At 37.0% G+C, this 20857-nt stretch overlaps 1 protein-coding gene across 7 annotated transcripts; it reads right to left on the bottom strand.

Annotated features, from left to right (window-relative positions):
* Positions 1 to 697: 697 nt before the first annotated feature.
* LOC126924440 (uncharacterized) lies at positions 698 to 20609 on the bottom strand. 7 transcript variants are annotated; one of them, XM_050738891.1, is made up of 6 exons: positions 20455 to 20609; positions 16877 to 17043; positions 14412 to 14629; positions 12451 to 12525; positions 8941 to 9172; positions 698 to 4516 (listed from the first exon to the last, which is right to left on the bottom strand). In XM_050738891.1, the coding sequence occupies exons 2-6, from the start codon at positions 17034 to 17036 to the stop codon at positions 4401 to 4403; spliced, it is 801 nt and encodes a 266-aa protein (XP_050594848.1). In that variant the 5' UTR covers positions 17037 to 17043; positions 20455 to 20609; the 3' UTR covers positions 698 to 4400. The 7 variants fall into 7 exon arrangements, with proteins under 7 accessions (XP_050594848.1, XP_050594851.1, XP_050594846.1 ...); XM_050738894.1 differs by lacking the exon at positions 20455 to 20609 and adding an exon at positions 20182 to 20351; XM_050738889.1 differs by lacking the exon at positions 20455 to 20609 and adding an exon at positions 17627 to 18206.
* Positions 20610 to 20857: the final 248 nt, after the last annotated feature.

Below are 20857 nucleotides of genomic sequence, written 5' to 3'. Positions count from 1 at the left end.
AATTTGACAACTCCGACTTGTAAATAAATGACTTTGTTGCGGGGCATTCAATTTTTCGTTAACCAAAATTCATTGTGCAGATCTCGTCGCTGGCGATCAGTTCAGTGTCGAAAATCTTAGCGATTAAACGTATATAGGTGTCACTCTGTAACAGATGTCTGCTTCCCTACATCACAAGAAGCAGAGCTTGCTTAAAAATGTTTTTATATAAAATTAGTAAATTTTTGCGTAAAAGTGGGTTGAGTGGGATCGTGGATAGGAGAGGCTTCGTACGCAGCAATCTCTACGCGGTGTGACTTGGACAATCAGTATTATTTCATATACAGTTACTAATTGCATCATTTATATGACACAAATATGAATTGTGTAATAAATGATATGAGTTAATTGGATGCGATCGCGATTGCATCATGTATTTAGAACATTTATTAGGTAGTTCCTATGATTTCTGTATATGTTAGAGATTTTTATCTTGTAGTTGTATTAATAAAGCATCATGCTCAAAAATTTCAAAAATTATCATTGTAGTTTTTGAATTTTAGTCTACAATATATTAAATTATACAATTAATTCTGTGTTAAGAGGAACAACTATTGTAGAGGTATTCGTATTGCAATTGTATTCTTCACAATTTCATAGTAAAATTTTACTTCAATTCTAAGAATAAGGATAAGAAAATTACATATAAATACCATCGTATAAAGAATCAAACTTTTATTTCCAATCCAAACGAACAAAGATTCATTCTAGTAATTATTTGCACAGCATAAAATTTGATAAATCGATTAACAGATGACAACAGTGGCGAAAAATTTAAATAAATATTTTACAATCATCTTAAAATAAAGTTATTACCCCTTTTTATCAACAAGTAACGTATATTTAGTATCTTTTGCGTAATTTGAAATTTATTTTCAATTCGTCTTATTAAATCCATGTCTTAGTTTTGAAGTAATTGTAAGATGCGGGAGTACAATTTGTAACATTTTTGCGAACAGTGCTTCTTAAATTAAAAAATAAAACAAAGCAACCGTGTGTGAATCTCCATTATATAAATACAGTAAACCCATGATTTGAAGGATTAATTAGAGCAACGGTTATTAAATATTTAAGAATCGAAGAAATTTTAAGTCAATATAGAAAATATAAAAAAGATCATAAAGTTGCAAATTAAATTCGAAGTTTATTTGAATAAAAAATCCGTCAAATCGAGGGTCTATTGTAACATTCAACATCGCTTTCCGATAAAAGTAACCTCAGTTCACTTAATAATAATATTCGCGCCCTAACCTCGCCATCATTGATTATTCAACGCTCGAATAATTACCCGAACAAGTATTCATTTAATATTCGCTTAAAAGTGACAACACAGTCCTCGGTATATATGTTATATTCGACTAGATTATATCATATAAGTCTCTCTACTGTTTCTTTTTTTTTTTCGTTTTTCATATTTTTACCTGTTTGACATCCAGACGAAGACGAAATTGTCTGGAGCCTCTAATACACGTGTATAGTGTATCTAATATCGCATATATTAATAGAAATAATCTCAATTCTCAATGGCCAAGTCAATTGGACACTATAGTTACAATAATAATTGCAATAACTTTCTAGATCTTTTCCTTTTTCTTATATGCTACTGTTCTGAAAGTTTTGTATAAACCCTGCTAAAATTTTATTCACTATGACCTTTTAATCTTTTAACTCTACTATAGTCTTTGAATTATATTCCAATTTTGTTCTTGTTTCAATAAACAAAGAACAACGATTTTGTCACTCTTCCTTCAAACTTAGGACATTCCTTTTTTTCTATATACAATTGATCAAGTCGAAAACGACCCAAAAGACGTAGCAGGATTATTTGTTTACTCGCTGTCTGTAATCGTAGTCGCAATTTTTTGAAACAATTGATTTACACCAGTTTTCAAGTGAAACATGTTTTATCTTCAATATGAGACTGTTCGTGTACTGTATAAAATAGGATTGTTCGTCGAAATTCTTAGACTGTTGTTTCAACTTTAAAACAATATGAGAAAAAGGTACAGGTTATGTGCGTTGCAAGCCGAAAGTAGTCTTAACAAGTACATACATATCTACTACTCGTCAGTATTTATGCTTATGTGAAATGATATCGCAACGTTAAAAAAATATTTTCGACTTTAAAAGTGTATCATCTTCGGACGATGCACATTAATCGTTCGAAATATCGACAACACTTCTTCCATTCTTATTTACGTAAAAAAAGATTCTTAAGCTATGATTACGTGTTAGTTTATTATTCATGATCAGGCCTATACTTTTGGCGCATCGTCAGCGCTACAAATAACTTTTTACCTGGAAACGCTCTGCATTTTTTTCACGTTATATGTTAATAAATATATCCTGAAAGAAGCATGCATGTTTACATGCTACCTTCTTTATCCTATGATAACGTCGAAAATATGTATATGTCCTATTGATAAAAAATAATTTGTGCAGAATAAATATAGACTAATTAACAATAACAGCAACAATGTAAGCTCGATAACTCGTCTCGATGCAATTAAAGCAATTATAAAAAAAGTTATTCATGATACATAATAACAATATATTATTCTTTAATGATTTTGCGAAATAATATTTTAAATAGAAATATGCTATTTGCAAATTTGATTAGAAAAGATTCGAACAATCAATGTCTTCTTAAATTATATATGATATTGTAAATATTATACGTTTATTCACAGTAAATGCTGATATCTCACTGCTATATTTTTGCAAAATTTTTAAGTGAAAAATAAATAATATTGTTGACAGAAAGTTCCAAGATACAAGGATAGTATTTTACACTATCATTTAAATTAGCTAATTGCGATCTGTATTGCAATTATTGCAACAATTAAAACACCACGTTATTCCTGTTTCTCATGGTTACGTGATTGAAATTAATTACAAACAAGCATACGTATTAATATGTAAATGCGAATTGGTTTGAAACACGCGCACGGAAGAAACCAGAAACATTACAATTACAATTTCTCAATTCGAATGATAATAAAGATAATTGTCTTTGATCAAACATAGGCCTCTCTATTTATGTCGTTACGTTATGATTGATTATTGAATTGCGCGCCAGTTCAAATACGCTAGGCTCGGTCGGTAAATATGTCAGACTAATTTATAATTGAAACAAAGACCGGTTTCCAGAAAAATTTTCTGAATTACACTCACTCATCGACTTGTAAATACATTATAACGCTAAAAATAAATTATTTAGGGAAAACGACAGTGTACAAATTTAGAAGCTTTTTCTCGTAATTTATAAATATAAATATATCGTCTTACAAATTGATACTTAAAAAGATCTATAATTTTGCATATTGGATAAAAATATCTCTAAATTTTGGCAGCATCTAAATTCCCTGATTTTTAGTAATAACACTACTTTGTACTAATTTAATAAGTAATAGCTTACTTCCGCCTACATCAGTGAGCGAGTGTAATCAAATTTCACTTCACAGCAATGAGTCTTACTCGTCTAATTTCTTGAAATATGCGAGCAAACTTGCAGAAAAAAGCGGTACGTTAGGGTCGTCGAGGATTTGATAATTTGAATAAATATTTTTACTTAATTTTTATCTTGGAAAATATCCTTCAGAGTCTAAAATTAGATTTAGATTTTAAACTTTTACGTGGAACGAAAATAGATATCGCTTTCTTTGACATTAGATCATGTAGCTAAATCTTTTGTCGTTAAATACGAGCACATTGCGTGCAAGGGTTTAAAATTATGCTGCATTGATAACTTATCAAATGCGCGCGTGCGTTTGTCACATACATTTCACTTTGAGCTCTGGTCTCATTCAACATATCAAAACGAATAAAAGAATTTCAATAATATTCTCTCTCTCTCTCTCTCTTTCTCTTTATGATTTCGATTCGCACCGTAATGTTTCGATTGCGTAATAGGGACACTTTTCATTTCATCCGAAATAGAGCATACCTAACCTGTGACACAACGAGACAATCTACAAATCTTCATCAGTTGGTACATTCTTCGTAAACACAGATCACGAAATACAGAACGTTCGAAATTCTTTCCGCACCAAACTGACGTTAAACTTGAAACTTTCGCTTCCGTTATCAAACGAACCTGTGAGTCAACTTCGATACGATTCTTTCAACAGAATCGAAGAATCGTTGACATCTCGAGACTCGCGACTCGAGAATCGTTTCGGCGAACCTCGATCATGCGTGAACTCGTCAAGGAGCTTCCGAGTGCCCTTTCCTCGTGGACACGCTCCTCCGAAACAATCCGGGAACTTTCAGCAGACGTTTTAGCACCGACAAAGCACGGTTCGTGTTCTGAATGCGAGAAGTCATCTCGATCCGGTCGCGGACCGGAATGCATTAGCGTTTTATTCGCTCGACATCAATTGCACACTGTCGTCCGCTGATCTGTGAAGCCGTCGAACGTCCGACAATGAACGAATCGGCGTTGGGTGCAACAACGAAAATGTGTGTGAGTGGCGGTCTGAAAAATTTCAATAGAAATCCAATGTTTTTATCAAAACGGTGTCATTTAATATTTAATAATGTTTGCTTCTCTATCTTTCTACTTTATTCAAAGTTTGAAAAGAAGAAAGAGGTTCGTGTCTCGGATAGTTCAATCTTTTATAAAATATTCCTCTATCTTTCGACGTTGGTTTTAATTCCAATTTTTATTTTAGTGTTCAACACTAGAACTACCAGAGCGGTTAAAATGATCACGTAATAATTTTTTATACAAATTTTATAGATTTACAATAATGCATTTTTGGGGATATGAATATTTTTTTATAAATGCTTCCTTTTTTTCTCGGATTATATTTTTTCATATACCTTTCATTTTAACTTCTCTGATACAAGTTTTACAGTAGTTCTAGCGTTAAATAGCTGAAGAATTGTAAATTATACAAACTATATGCTAAACAAGTTGAATACTAATACGACGTGACATAGCTGCATGCACGTTACATCGATGGTTGCATACGTGCAGGCGCATGCAACGATACATCGCGGGTTACATAGCTGTAGGTGCACTTCTCGTGCATCAGAAATTTTGAATCTAGTAACATTCTCGCTTTTATGTAATGAATATTATAAATACCCATGTTACATATCAATATATTACTGAAATAACATTTATGTAATTTCCATTATACGCTAATAATGTTTTAGTGGTTTTCTTAGCAGCATTAGTAATCCTTAAAATAAAGAGTCATTAAGTTGCGATTTTTCTTATCAATTTGATTGAAAACGTGAAAGCTATCTAAGAAAGTACGTTTATTAGTTTGCCCCTCGTTAATTCTTGTAAATTAATTCTCTGCTTGTTAGAACGTTTCTAAAACATTAAAGCGTAGCAAGCGTGCCGGGGTTACTGGCCTAGATAAAAAATATGATGTCTCACGTGCGTGCATATGAGCCACGAACGGACGGCATAAAAAATCGCGCAATGCGACAAGCTGGGGGCGATTAGAATCAGTCACGCGCGTTTTCACCAACGACAGTAAATCAACCAACAAGAAAGAATAAAGGAAGTAGCGATGATCGTGCGACACGCGCTGCCCTGTCAGAGAGTCAATCAATTTTTATCTTGTCTTTGTTTTGTTATAATTTATATATAATGCTCGTGTTTCAATGTTATTTTCGCTGCCTTATTATTGCGTGCTTAATTGACATTTAATAATACACAATATGTAATAACGAGGCAACAGATATGATTGTTAAATATTCCTATTAGTAGCTCCTTTCTTCTCTTAATTCTTTTAATCCACGAACAGCACAAAATTCAATAGAAAAGATCGATAGTCAAACTTTCGAAACATCGTCATTATTTTGATTTCGTTGCTCCTCGTTCGGATCAAGAATCTTCCCAATCTTTTTATTTCAAAGTTGAAGCGGATTGAAATCACGAACGTCATGAAAACACATTCTTCAGAATTCACACTATCCGCAGGTTTGATTATTTTCTTACAAGAAAATTTATAAATATTACTGAAACGTACATAGATGTGTACGCAGAACGGCAATGGAAAAAGCTGTATAGGATCTTTGAAAAAAAATTCCGGGGGAGGTTTAGAGAGGCGCGTCTTGGAATAGAACAGTTGCCTTTAACCGAAGGGAAATGCACCGCAGGGGCGAAAATATTTTCTACCAGCGGAAAGTCGGTGAAGAACCGATCGAAAGTCAAGGCACGCCCACCGTGTCACGTACCATTAATTTATGCGGGTTAAAAATAAAGTGAAATCGATCGCGTCTGTACGTTTGTGAGCACCGCGGGCATCAAGGTCGCCAGATAAGTGTCAATCGCGAATATATGAATTCGCTAATGTCCTAAAGAAGCGTGTCTATGTCGGGGGATTTCCATATTTCTCTATATTGGCTGCGGTACCGGTGCTCTTCGCGTTTTCAAGGATTCACGCTCGTTCGTATGGACGTGGAGTTGTTGGCTGAACGTAACCATAATTATCATCTAATTTATTCACGGATCGAAGGATTTCTGCAAAATGGAAATATGGTTAGACGTATGATCCTTGAGAACGATATACATATATCGTAGGATTATACGTTAAAATCATTCAGCGGCTATTAATGCAACCACTGAACTGGTACAATCGTAGAAGCATTTTGGATGATGACTTTGAAGCTTCACCGATATTTGTGAATAATTAATACCTGAAATTTTTGTATTACGTGTATTTCTGATATGAAAAATGGCAATTTATATACTTGTAGAAGTTGCCTTAAATTATACGAAATTCTCATATACAATCTTTTGTAAATATGTTACAATTTCTACTTAGTGTCTTTCATAAATAACGTATTATTTTTGATATTATGCTATCTATCAATTAAGAAACAGAATTTAACAATACAAGTTTGCCAGCGATGTAATGTGAATTAAACGAACTTCTTCAACACTTTCCCGATCTTACGCCCTCGCTATATCCTTTCCATCAATTGTACGTATATTTAAGTACGAGATTGTTCGATTAAGATACTTGTGCGTGGGGACATTTATATCTACCCTTTCTGCATTAAAATAAGGATGCAAGTTCTATTTAGATGGATCTATTTAGAGTGACCTTGGTGGCGGCCTTGACGCCTGCATCTATCGATCTTCCTGTGTGAAATTCTAATGAGACACTTGATTTATTTTAATTTCCAAGTGGCTTCGATTTTGCCCCTGTTCCGCTTAATGCACTGTCCGTGTCGTGTGTCGTTTCGGGGCTTAAAATATGACAACACACGTATACCGACTGACTAATAATTTGCATAAATATCCGCGTGGGCTAAGGGACCTAGTTATTTTCATATTGCTAAAACAAACGATACTTTATTATATTAGTATTTTGGTACTTTGGGGGATGATATTTTTAAATAAAATGGTTAGCGTATATAACACATTACGTTGGTATTTATAGGCGATATTCTATGGAAATAAATTATTATTAAAGTGGGATAAAATGTATTAGAAATGGATAGAAACTGATACAAAGCCAGTTTGAAGATCACGTTAGAGAAACTGTACAATATCCATCAGAGAATCTCTAGAACGTGGAAAGAAAATAATACAAGAAAGAAACAAAGCAGAAATTACTAACTTAATAACCAAGAAAAAAAAAGATTAATCTCTAAATAAACTATAAATCACCTGAGAAAACTTTAATAAGACTGTTGCAAAGATCGTGAAACAAGAAAAAACGTTGGTAGATTAATTTATCAGCTCAGAAACTAAGATGCTAACTTTATATGGACACCATAAATTACATAATATGTTCTTAATAGTTGTAATAGCGAACGAGAACAAGGTAAAAGTTTCCAACTTAATAACTTGAAAGTGATGAAGTCAATTTGGAATCGGAGCATGAAACATCTACAACCAATCAAATTCTCCACTATCTCCATCTTCTACCAATTCTTCTAGTAATAACTGAAAGCAATCTATCGACTACCACGATCGAAATTTCATTCGAAAAGCCCAAAATACCATCGAAAGAGTCCACTCAACGAATATGATCCTCGTTTCCGTCGGTAATGGCGAACAAACATGAGAATGGTCGATTATAAGAATGTGATATATATTTTTATTGAAAGCATCTGACCCCAACGCTAAAGACAAGCGCCAAATTTACGTTGCCATAGCTTACGTACGCGAAGCACGCAAACGATTCCCTTTGAGTGCTGACTACTCGCGGCCTATGTCGTCCGTACGGACGGCGCGCGTCTAGCGCTGACAATCGCTGTGGACGGAATACTTTTTCGTTAGACTGAACTCTGTTGATTGACTATTCAAAGCGCAAATCGTAATAGGTTATAGTAATTCTTTTGCACGAGATTAAATGATTCAAGAGCTTTATTTTTTAGTTAGTTTTAATTATTTATTATAAACATTGAAATTTGCAGTTAACTAGAATTTGGGTAATAAACTAGAAAACTAAATTTAGTAAATATTAACACAAGTTAGTAATTTAGTTGTGTGTGAAAAATTCAGTGCTTGAGAAAACTAAAAAAAACCAGATGTAGAGTTTTCTTACAAGTGGTGACCACTTCAACAATAACGAGGCACTATTGGCATTTGTTTACTGCCGTAAGGAATGCATTTATATTTATTTCACACAAACGTAATAGTATTACTTCTGCGTAGGTGTTCGGAAAACTTGAAAAACCCATACATGCGTCCTTAGCCCATGCCGGGCACTTACAGAAAACGCATATATATGTCCTTAGCCTACACCGATAGCTTTCGCCAGACACCTATATGCGCCCACAGCACTCAAAGGGTTAAAAAAGAGCTATCAGCTATATGGACACATATATACAATATATATACACGTAGACGCGTACGAGATAAGACGAAGGGAGCGCCGTTTCGATAAAAGAAAAGTACAATTGTCTAGTCGTTTGGATTCGCACCTCTGATATCCGTGGATGGCTCGCTTCTGGACAGCTCGTGATCGTTGCCACGGCACGAAGTCGCCTTCGACGGGCTTTTGTAATGAGCCAGCACGTCGTTCTTGCTCGACGAACTCTGATTTTGATGAGGAAAATGGAAAGTCGTGGTGTGAGGCCACGATGCGGGCGGTGGACTTCGTACCAGGTGCTCGTGCACCTGGGCTAAGGTTAATGGATCGGTGTCGCCCAGTTCCTGAAAACGAGGATTTTCTATTTATAGAGGATGTTTCAATAATCGTTAGACTGTGAATGTTTGCGCAAATTCGTATTTTTATGGAATTGGGGCCTACGCAGAAATTAAGGAGCTTGTCTACGTTTGTCTACGACAGCAAAGCGAAGAACTCCAACGTATACTCCAACGTATTCAATTTTTATTCAATATACGTTTTAACGATAATTCAGAATGTCGATATGAATTCGTATTTTTATGGAACTAATTCAAGAAATGGAACCATAGAGGATGTTGAAAATCGGATACCTCGAAATTTACAATTAGCAACTTGAAACTCATTTCTCCGCGAAAGAAAACCCCGAACGAAAAAATGTTATTCCTTTCTTTTTCGATTTATTTTTGTATGTAAAGTCGCCGCTCGAACGCTTGTACCATGATATCGCAGATACCCTGTATATGCATTTTATCTGGCTTCTTTAATTTCTACCCAGTATATTATTCCAATTATTTCAAACAAAATATCCGCACGTCATATTACATAATTTCTACGAGTCTATCTGTAATTATATCCTGGAAAAATGATATCTAATTGAATCATAAAGTTGCGCACTTAAAAATACAAATTTTTATAACGCCAGTTAATTTTTGTAAATACATAAACATCCGCCGAATAGTAACGTTACAAATGCGAAACGAAAGGTTCTACGTAGGAAAAGGAACAAGTCGAGAGTCTACGAGAACATTTTTCTTATATCGAATGTCAGTTCGTTGTTCGACCGTTTCCACTGTTTTCAGAAGGCTGTACTTCCTATTAGAATCAGAATATTAATTTCTCAGGCCTTGCTTACCTCCTAACATAATTTATCAAGCGAAGTTTCACAGTATCAGGAAACTTTTGCTCGCTAGTATTAGTACTACAGTACCATAAATTTTATTGATAAGCAACCTACGTAGCTAGTTACGTATTTAGGTCTAGGTCTATTTGTAGTTTGACATTTTATTACTATTTACTTGTTAGCACCGAAATTAACTTTGAGCATAGAGATAAATTTATTCCGCGAATATTAATACCGCGGTATATTACTTTCGTATTTAATGTATTAAAGATGCAATAATCTAATTGTCTTTCGATAATCGACTTTCTATATCTTGCATCATAGTGGTTTTAGAAGTTACGCCACCGTTCCATTAATAAAGTTAATTCTAACTATTAAATCGCCTCCTTATTATATCACAAATTCTAACAAGATACGCGTAAGATTAGCGATCGATCTGGCTTTTATTTCCTATTAAACATCGATTCGATTTCGAGAGTCCTCTACTCGGATAGGAATATCGTAGATTAGAAAAATTGCAGTGACCCGAGATAACCAGATAACACAAGTGGTGTAATTGACGTCCCTCTGAAAGTTCAACTATCTCTGCTTTCCACTTGAAAGATATGTCAATTTTCAAGATCCAAAATTTTCTCCGAATTGCTTCAAATGATAAAACAAAGTTGCCATTTATTTACGTCGCTATCGCGGTTCGCTACCACTTTAATCTCTATAAAATAGACGGTAATTATCTGGCCAAATAATCAATTTTACGTATGCAATTAAACGGCGTAAAATCAATATCCGTAATCCAGTAACTTCGAGTGGAAAGTATGGAAATATACGAAAGTTTAAGAATCATCGCGTAATTTATGTTCATCTTTTCACGACTTTCTTTTTTATTTTCTGCGAATTTGCATGTCGAGTATCGAGTTTACCGCCTTCGACCATCGAAGTTACGGAAATTCATCGAAAGCTCGACAATAGAATCTAGGTAGAGTAGATATATCAAGTCTCGTGTAGCAGCCATTATACCTAAGGCTTATTGTAATCGTGACTCGTCAGCTCAGGGTTAATGGATCGAACGTACCATCTCTTATAATGGACAACTGTTATGAATGATCGATAATTACCGACTAATTCTACAACCGGTAAATCGATCTCTTGCGTTTTATTCTAAGAATACCGGCCATACAATGGATCGTGAGAATAATATCGTGATGACTCAATTTTATTGGAACAGCTAATAATTTCCTGGCATGAATTTAGCTTTTCATACAGATTACACGCGTTGCTCGCGTATTACTGAACGATGATATTAGGTCGTCCGGAAAGTTTCTTTCGTTTCATAAGGAAACAGTGGACGCACAACATTTTCCGTTTTATATTATTTTATCGAATTACGTAGGATTCATTTTGTTCTATCAAAATAAAAATCACAACGTTCGGTTGATTAGGTTTCGTGTTTGTATAAAAATGCATCGTTGGGAAAGACGTGTCTGTAAAAGAAAGACACTTTTCGGACAACCTAGTATATACTGTGGTACGTATACCTTGGACTAATGATCGTTTTAAAATACATCCTTTCGCGTATATTCAAACATATGTAGTTCAAGTTATAGTTAGCAGCATTTTCCAATTTTTCCAATTTTTATCCGAACGCTAGCAGCGAACAATTATAGTGCTTCAGAAACTTATGCAATAACCGATAATACCACGTCAGGATTCTCGGTGTAATCCACGCGCTTCCAAGAAAAGCATTGTGATCCCTTCGATACGGCATCAGTCGCCACGCAAGCAATTTTCTAAAAATTCCTCTCGTGTCAAAACCGCCTCTTATCCGCGATATCTTTTTTATTGTTCCTGACGTATAAAAATCGGTGCAAAAGAGCTGTAGAATTTTGTGCGTCACCGAACAAAAACATATTCGAATCTTTGAACATCGAGTACAGTCACTGGAAGTTTGTGATTTTGTAAAAGAAATACAGAGAACTATTTTTGAATTTGGATATATAAAAATCCACAGAGTACACTGAAGATATAAAAACATAACAAGATACGTAAAATATCCCGAGTGAAGTATTCGTTACAATATCCAGTAGGTGAAACAAATTTGTAGTTAGCTGCCATTTCTGAAATAACGCGAAATATCCGCGCTATCGTTCAAATATAACAAGAATCGTCTGAAAATCAAACTGCTACCTTGAGACGTCTAAAAGGCAGATACATAAAAATAGTCCCTCGATAACCCGTGTCCTTTGCACATCCATGACACATGCCAAAATGGTCGCGACCTATTCTAAAAGACAGTTCTGTAGAAGAAAGGACGTATCGTTCTTAGCCGGGTCCCTTCCTCTTTCTATCGCTCGCCATCGTTATCAAGTTCACGTTAGCATTAATAATGCAAGCTGGCCAACCGATCGATGCTTCTTTCATGCTTCCATGGAGGTAGACAAGGGCGAACGAACGGAAAAAATTGCTCACCTGAGACATCAGAATGGCATCATCGGATTCAGACTCTTCCAAAGACTCGACCAGACTCTCGCGACTCGCCAGTACCTGGAAAATGCGAACACTATCGTTCATGTACCTACATATGCCAAATAAGACGTCGTTGGTCAACGAGACAGAGGAATTTCGAAGACACGGGAAATGGCGTGAATCGTGAACTTATTCGTGTGTGACTTTGAGTAATGGAGAGCGAGCGGAAGAGACTCACACCGAGCAAATCGAGTTATCTTTTATCTGTGAACGCGCAGAGTTTGCTTGAAAGTGCAGGAAATATAAGTTGACGAATGAGTTGAAATATGTAAAAGTGAATGCTGAATTTGCTTTATGGTCGATGTCGAAGGGCGATAGGGAAAAGAAATCTAAGATTTTAAACAGTCTGATACATATTTATACCGTGGAAGAATACAAGATACGATAAGAAAAGTTGCACGATATTAGCCAACAGATATTACAAAACGGAACATTAAAAATGGAAAATGATCGCATACAAATTTTACTGATCACAGTGTGAAATTCTTTCCCATTATTATATTCTCGTTTCTCCTTTAGCGTCGATTAATCGGTCCTTTCGTTCGTCCTCTTGTCTAAATATGTGTCCAAATATACACGATGATACGTGAAAAAGGATTCAAAGAGCAGACAGGAAGTAATACATCTTCGTATTTCGATCGAATTAGCTGGGCTGTTATAATTTTATATAGACACAGACAGACGTTATTGTTCATACTGAAAACAGCTTATCTGTTATCTATGTTCTTTGAATTTGCTATTGGTGGAAAGGCGAGTGTACTTTGATTGTTGGAATTATTGCGTTTGAAATAGAATACTAATGGTATCGGTGGATGTGAAGTGATGTAGAAAACTGGGACAGAGGGTATAGGTTTTTTTTTCCTTTGGATATAAATAGAAGAAGAAAGTGGTACGTGGTGATTGGATGGGTTAATGAGCTTTATCTTTGAGTGAATTGATTTTACAGAATGTACCTCTCATTCTATACGTAGAATTAAATTTGTAGATTAAATGTTAAGAGTAAGAGAATTGAGAAATGAGATTCCAGAGATATTTGGGGATTGTAGAAGATTTTTAGGTTTAGTATTTAATCTGGAATTATACAAATTTAAATTAACAGAAAACCTTTACTTTGCGAGGAGTCGCTTTTGCTAATTAGCTACTCTCGGTAATGAAAAGCATAAGAAAATCTTCTTTGGAATAAATGAATTATTTTTCATTCAAAGACATGTAAATAGCGTATCTTAGATAACGAATAATGGTATAATAATAATAGATTCTTATGACTTTTTCACGTTCCTAGCATGATGAACAAAAGACCTAGATGAACGAATGTATGAGTTTTGTTTGTACGAAATTATGAGTCACCATACGCGCTATACTCTGGAAAGGAACGAATTATGCTGGTATGGCGTGCAGACTGCTTAATGAAATAACGAAAGCTGGTTTTAAACCGTGAATGAGCAAACTGAATTGTACCGATTCGTGGAAAATCACCGTCCATTATTTTCTTTCTTTTTCCTTTCCCACTAAATTATTATAATTTGCCATATCGTTGTTCCAACTATGTTAAATTTTCAACCGCATAAGAATTCTGCGATCGCTTGAGTTTTAGTTAAATCGTGAAAAAGGCGAGAACCGAATCGCGAGAACCGTGAAAGAACCCTCCAGTACCAATCGTTCGACTTTCAGTGAAATCACGGAATCGCCATTAATCAAACCTAAAGAGCCCTTTCCCCATAAAAAATAATTAAATCTCTCGCAACTTTTAGATACTGGCATTTGATTATTTCAAGGTTCTTCCATTCGTTCCTTATCTCGGCTGATAAAAAGTGGCTGAATCTTGAGGAAATCGTTCTCCTTCTCCCTGTGTTCGAGGTTGGCCTGTTTGTAAACGGGCAACAAAGAGACTTATCGATTCGAACCTGTAGGAAGGGATTATCCTGTCGACTTAGCCTAAGCGCCTCCATATCCTGATCGATGTTTCGTGTTCTACCAGGTGTCAAGGTTAGAATGGAATGCGACGGTGACGGCTGACAGGCAACGACCACATCGACGGCTGCCACGCTCAAGGTCGACGGAATCCTCGATACCTGGTTGTCGTTTTCGCTGCCGCTGCGTCTGCAGGCGTTCGTTATGATCGCTGGAACAGAAATTATCCGACTAATCAGAATCTTGTTATAATCGTACGAGTTCGAATCTCTCACGAGTGAAATTCCATCTCACGTGAATTCCGTTTTAATATTATCAAAATTAATTATCCAAAAAAACCTGTTTTACTTCTCGCCTATCGATCGAATAATAATAAAACATCTAATGGCGTTTGTTCAATTTAATTGCTTCATCAAATAAAAAGAACAGTTCGATGTGAATTTTCAACGATCATAGCATTTTATTAAGATAGCGATTCTATTCGACGGACTCTTAAGGATTATAATATCGAGTTATTCCATTTATCGTTTAAAATGCGTCAACCGTGCATACCGCATTTCATAGCGCAGTGGAGGAAAGATAAAGTATAGTACGCTTCTTAAAATATCCGATCGATCCGGTTAATTTTCCTAATTGTCGGATTACGGATGTTTTATAGTCGATCGTGATGAATTGGCAATATCTAAAATGGTTTTTCTTAGTAGAGAAATACACGTCGAGGGATAGCTATATGAAAGGGTGTGGTTCGTAACAAAACAAACTGCAAACACGGGATGTTTTTTCACCTGAGGCTCCGTTTTCGAGATAATCGACGTCGAAGACGATGTAACGTCTGCGAATATCGCGTTCTATACTTTTTCTTTTCTATTTTCTGCTATCGCTACGTTTAATCGTCAATTTTTCAATCGATTGAATTCCTATTATCGTTCTTGAAGAAGAACAAACACTGGCATTTTTCAAGCATTCCGTCGAATCGATATAAAATAGAAGAGAAACGATTTAGATTTTATTGGACGGTCGTTACGTAATTGGAACACGCGTGTTGATTCCTGTTATCGCCGACTTGTTATTTGTTATCAATTGCGTACCGTGTTTCATTTTGTTTACCGTAATATTAGTCACAATTGTTACAAACGTTTAGACTAGTGTTTTAAGAGATATAGATTTCTCCATCGTTCGGTAATTCGCAAATCTTAATCCCCTTACAGCTGTACGAACTATACCGTTCTCTCGTTCAAAAGCTTAGAATTTATGTCACTGGTTGTGTAACGAGGATTCGAGAAATAAAAAGTAATTGTTTGGTCGATAGCAACAGCTCGATATTCGTATGCACGGTGGACAAAGTTTGGTCTTATCTGCAACTCGAACTAGTAATTATTTATCATTTGGAAGTCGCGTAAAGCATATTTATGTTCGGAAAGAGAAATGCAATAATACGACAATACGACGAATCGAATAGTTGGACGATGCATTTTCCTTTCGAAAAATTCATCACGAACGTTCGTGATGTATATTCTTTTGAAAAGAAGAGAAAAGAAAAGTGTGCGAAAAGAATTGCGTTCTTGCAAAACACACGGTTGACCTGCCAATTATATATATTTATATATAACGACATTTTTGCCTTGCTGAAATATGATAGAATATATTCTGTTTTATTTCTCATTTCTCATTTTTCACGTCATTAAAAATAAATTCGCATTTTCCTATTCGTTTTTCGTGGAATTGCGAAGGAATTATCCGATTAATTTCTGGATATATCCAGGCAAAAGAAATATTTTTTTACCTCTTCACCCGTATTTTAAGGTGTTCTTCTTTAATATGTACGTAGTGCGAGCACGTATACGTGTGCACAAGCAGAAGGTTTATTATGCGCAAAAGTTGTTCTTGCACGTGTCACCGCTTGAAAAACACCTTTTCAAGCGAATTCTAGGGAAAGCAATTAAGCGACAAAAAATATTGATATATTTAAGGTTCAGCTGCTGATTACCCCAGCTTTTTTCGGAAGCTTCTCGCTTTTAAGAGCTGGAGCTATTTTGTAGTCGTCCTTTTCGATCTATATCTTGCGATAAATTGCTCATTAGCTTACGAATATCGATATCAATATTTTACCAATTAATTAGAAAGTCGTTGCTTTGAAGACATTAACTAGAAAAATTCCGATTTTAAGGTACAAACCTAGAAATACTATCCGGACAACTATGAAATCAAAGATATCTTAAATCGTTCGCACGAATAAGACGTACGAGATGAAATAGATCGAAAGTAATTTAAAACGTGTCATTTTCTTATTTTCTGTTTCTTTTTTTTTTTTTTTACGTGGGCAACTTTACTCTTCTATTATGAAAGAGCCTCAACTTCTCGAATTCTCTGAACGAGCGAATTTTCTACAGCGATAAAACAGAAAACCTCTTATCTAAATATCTATATGCTTTATGAAAGAAACATTTTCTCGGCTTACCAGGTGTCTCGACTTTCGGGGCACGTTCCATCTCCTCGTCCTCGTTGATCTTCATACCTAACGTCAGCTTTTTCGATTTAAAAATGTTGGACAAAAACACTGCGCCCTTGCGCTTCACACGATCGTATCGTTGAGTGTTCTCCGACGACACGTGTATCATAATTCGCCTGGAAATGACAAAAATGCAGCTGGTTAACTGCATCGGGCCGTACGAAGAACGTGCACGGGGCAAACAAAAGATAAAAGGTGAAAGAAAACAAAAGGCAGAGGAAAACAAAAGATAAAGGAAACTACGCTAAATTTATATGCCTACGTTGGCAAAAAAATTGCCAGCAGTAAATAAGAAAACAGCTGATTAACTCCATCGACGCTTATTAACAACGCGTATAAATAAACCAAAGTAAAACGATATCGCCCGACAAAACGTTCCATTAATATGTGATTCGATCTGGCCGCTCTGGCACGAACTTTCCTTTCAAATCTACAAAAATGTTGGAAACGTTACTGCGGTGTTACTATAGCTCGACGTAAATATTCGTGTTCGTGTATATATCGATACGATCGTACGATGGAACAACTTTTGGAAATACGTAAAGAGGAAAAGAATCTCGAACTTGTACGTAGTTACAGCTTTTTTCATTTCTATTTCAACGAATGCACAAACGGATTATCCTTGCGAAGAACATTTAGAAACGATCTATTAAATATGTTTACGGAAATTCTTATTAATGCAACGTACGCGATTTTTACCCGAGGGTACGACGAGCCAGAGCAGAAAACGAATTCTCGTATCTTAAGATATCCGGCACGTGTGCCATTTCCTCCGCTCCTCACTTCATTTCCACTTTATCTAGCCTATCGAAACCCATCCACCTTGCTGTCAACGACCGCGTTCGTCTGACAACGCAAACGTGCCGTATCTCCGTGAAAGAACAAAAGAACGAAACGATCTATCATCGAGAATCAAAAACAAAGCAAATTTCTATTCGGTAAAAGTCCTAGCCACTCCTTGCTCGCTTCTCCTACAGAACGAAAGGTTCATCGTCGTATAACGAGCAACGTCTGTGCACTACCCTGCCCACGCCGAGTCCAGCAATTTGACTTTTGATGTTCCAGCGGTTTTCCGAATAAATTTCCTACTCTTGTAGAAGACAAATCTTCTCTTAACAACGAATGGGTTTATGTAACAATTAAATCGACTTGTCGTGTTACTGTGGCGGAGGCGAGGAAGAAACAAGTGTGTTATCGGTTGTTTGGTTAGAACGTTGGCGGAGAAGAAATTGGAGAAGCGTTCACGATGAACCGCGATCGCATTGCCAACTGCAGCTGCAGGAGGGTGTGCTCCGCGGCTTCTCGTAGGATTTTGCGCAGCTGCAAGTGGCTGAAAAACGAGACGGAGGGCGAGCGATCAGGGGTGGGGGCGTGCGTGATGCGATGAAATAAGAATCAACGATGAAAAACACCACAGTATCGCGGCGAGGCAACCGCGAAGTGTTTCACCCCTTAACGTTCGTATCTTTTCCCTTTTCTCTTTATCCGATCGTTGCAGAATCATCAGTTTTCTTCTTCCCATGGATTTGTCCCTTGCTGCTATACAGGATGTTCCAAAATTCCTAACTAGGCTTCTTCGGTACGTATTACGAGTAGGAGGTACGTATTAAGGGAGAAGAATATGAAAAAGTTCTCGGTTTGTATAACACGCGAATCAACGTAAGCCATTAACAAACCATTAACAGAAGACTGACCGCGGTAAATGATCAGATCCGTTGCTCTACGAAGTTAAAGTTTGTAATTCTAATCGTTTCGATAAATCAATTTTTCCATTTTCGTCAATTTTTTTGTATCGCGCGGTTTAGCGTTTACGTTCTTATTTAATATAATTTTCCTCTTCGTGAAAGTCTAACAATACGAGGTTTATCCGACGATCTTGTACGCTATCGTTTCCTTATTTTCGTTGTAAGGTTTTAGTAAAACTTCAAACGATTTATGGTCGTATAACATCTCTGCTTGTTTGCTAAATGAATCTTTGTTGGAAATAAATTTGTATCCTTCGTAGGTTATTTTTACGCCGTTAAATCATCATTGGTATAAACCGGTACGTCTATGTTACATTTAGAAAACGATCAACTATTTCCGTTCGATTCGGTATAACGGGAAATGCGGAAAGTTTTAAAGTATAGGTCTTTGCTATCACCAGACTCTATAATGCTGTTTGCTTCAACGAATCGAACGAATAAATCACTGCTAAAGGCATACAGAGTTGTAAGGTATAAGGTTGGCCGCGCGAGACACGGACTTGAGCGTTAAAGGGTTAAAAGTGGCCCTAGTAAGACCTCTTTCGAGATCTTGCTTTACTTCCCTTTCGATCTGTCTCTGCATCGTGACCTACATATCTTCTACTTCCTAGAAACTTGGTACGCGTTGACAAAAGAATGAGAAATTTTGTTTGATCAATGAAGATTGCAGTTTACCTAGAGAAGTGGTTGGTTTTAACAGACTTTGTGTTTTACTATATCGAGTTGCACTCAAGACGAACAGTATAGTGGAAACGATGAAAACAGAGGAGAAGAAGAAAAATGTATAAATAGAAGCAGAAGAAAACGTACATAGTAAGATGTACATGTACAAAAAGCCTAGTCGTAGATCGTTAACGTGAACCCAACACCATCCCCAACAAACCTACTCGAACCTGCTCTTTTCTCAAGCTGTCGCTACCTTTCTGACCTACATTATCTAAACTCCACCATCATCAAACATACGAACCTCCACTCTACATCATCTTATATCAAGAAACATCTCAAACATCATCCATCAAGCTCTCAAGGTACATCTTCACTATGTCCTTCATCCGTTCCATTTCGTACACGTGTAACATATACACGTACGAAAGCATTCATATGTTTTCCTCCTCAGTCATAGTCCTCGACGACGAAGTTTCCAAAGGTCGCCATTCTCACGGAGCCGTCCATCCAAAATCGCCCTTTCCAAAATTCCCAAACTTCGCCACTATCGCCACCATACAGCGTATACGATGACCCTACAGCACCTACGTCGTCTTAAATCAACAAACTGCTCGACCAGCATCCAAGCTCTCACACCTATCACAAGCTTCCCATAAATTCACCCTCCTCGTCTCCCTCGACCAACTGTTCAAGCACCAGCATCGCCAATCGCACGATCATCCCACAGATTTTTCGTATTCGCTCACGTTTGTATATCTGCTACATTTATAAAACCACCCATACACCTAGGCTATATTTACAAAAACACTCATACGCATCCTATATTTACAAAAGCACCCATACAGCCGTATAGTGGTGCCCAGTCATCGTCCTGGACGTTCGATCAAACGGTTCCATCCAGCTCGTTGCACGCAGACACGCGACTCCGGGATCTCGTCCACGAGGGTTGTAGACACGCGAGTAGTTTCCACGGTGTTTTTCCACGGGAACATCCCGGTGTCGGCGGCGGATCGATCGCCGTCCACCGCCCACGGGACGTTGAATCGGGGACGTTATACGCGTGGCCACGTCACCCTGCTCCGCACACACCCCCTCCAACCCCTTGGTAGTACTTACTTCCCGGCGCTCCAGGCTCATCTTCCCCGGCACCGATCCTCCGCGCAGCACGTCGCCGGTGAACACGAGCACTGGGTCGCGTCCGCGTCGCGACTACCGCGTCCCGGCGTCGCCGCTGCGCCCCGTCGCAACCGACGCGAGTGGCGACGCCGCCCCTGGACACGCGCACTTCTACACCCGAATCCTCCTTTCTTCCTACTCTACTCGTGCTTCTTGCTCGCAACCAGTGTCGCTGGAGACTTTGCAGGCTTGTCAGAGACGTAGAACGAAGTTTTTCACGTGGACGAGGAGGTTGGTTCTCGTCGGTTCTCCAGCCTGGAAGGGGATGCAAGAAGTTAGCTAGGTTTCCTCATCTTCCATTTTGAATTTTCGGCCGTTTGTTTCTACAGGGTGTGGCTGAAAA

Source organism: Bombus affinis, chromosome 14 (genome assembly GCF_024516045.1).
Source record: "Bombus affinis isolate iyBomAffi1 chromosome 14, iyBomAffi1.2, whole genome shotgun sequence".
In the NCBI taxonomy this organism is placed as follows: Eukaryota; Metazoa; Arthropoda; class Insecta; order Hymenoptera; family Apidae; genus Bombus; species Bombus affinis.
The sequence above is the reverse complement of the archived record's forward strand: the minus strand, read 5'-3'. Positions and strand labels throughout refer to the sequence as shown.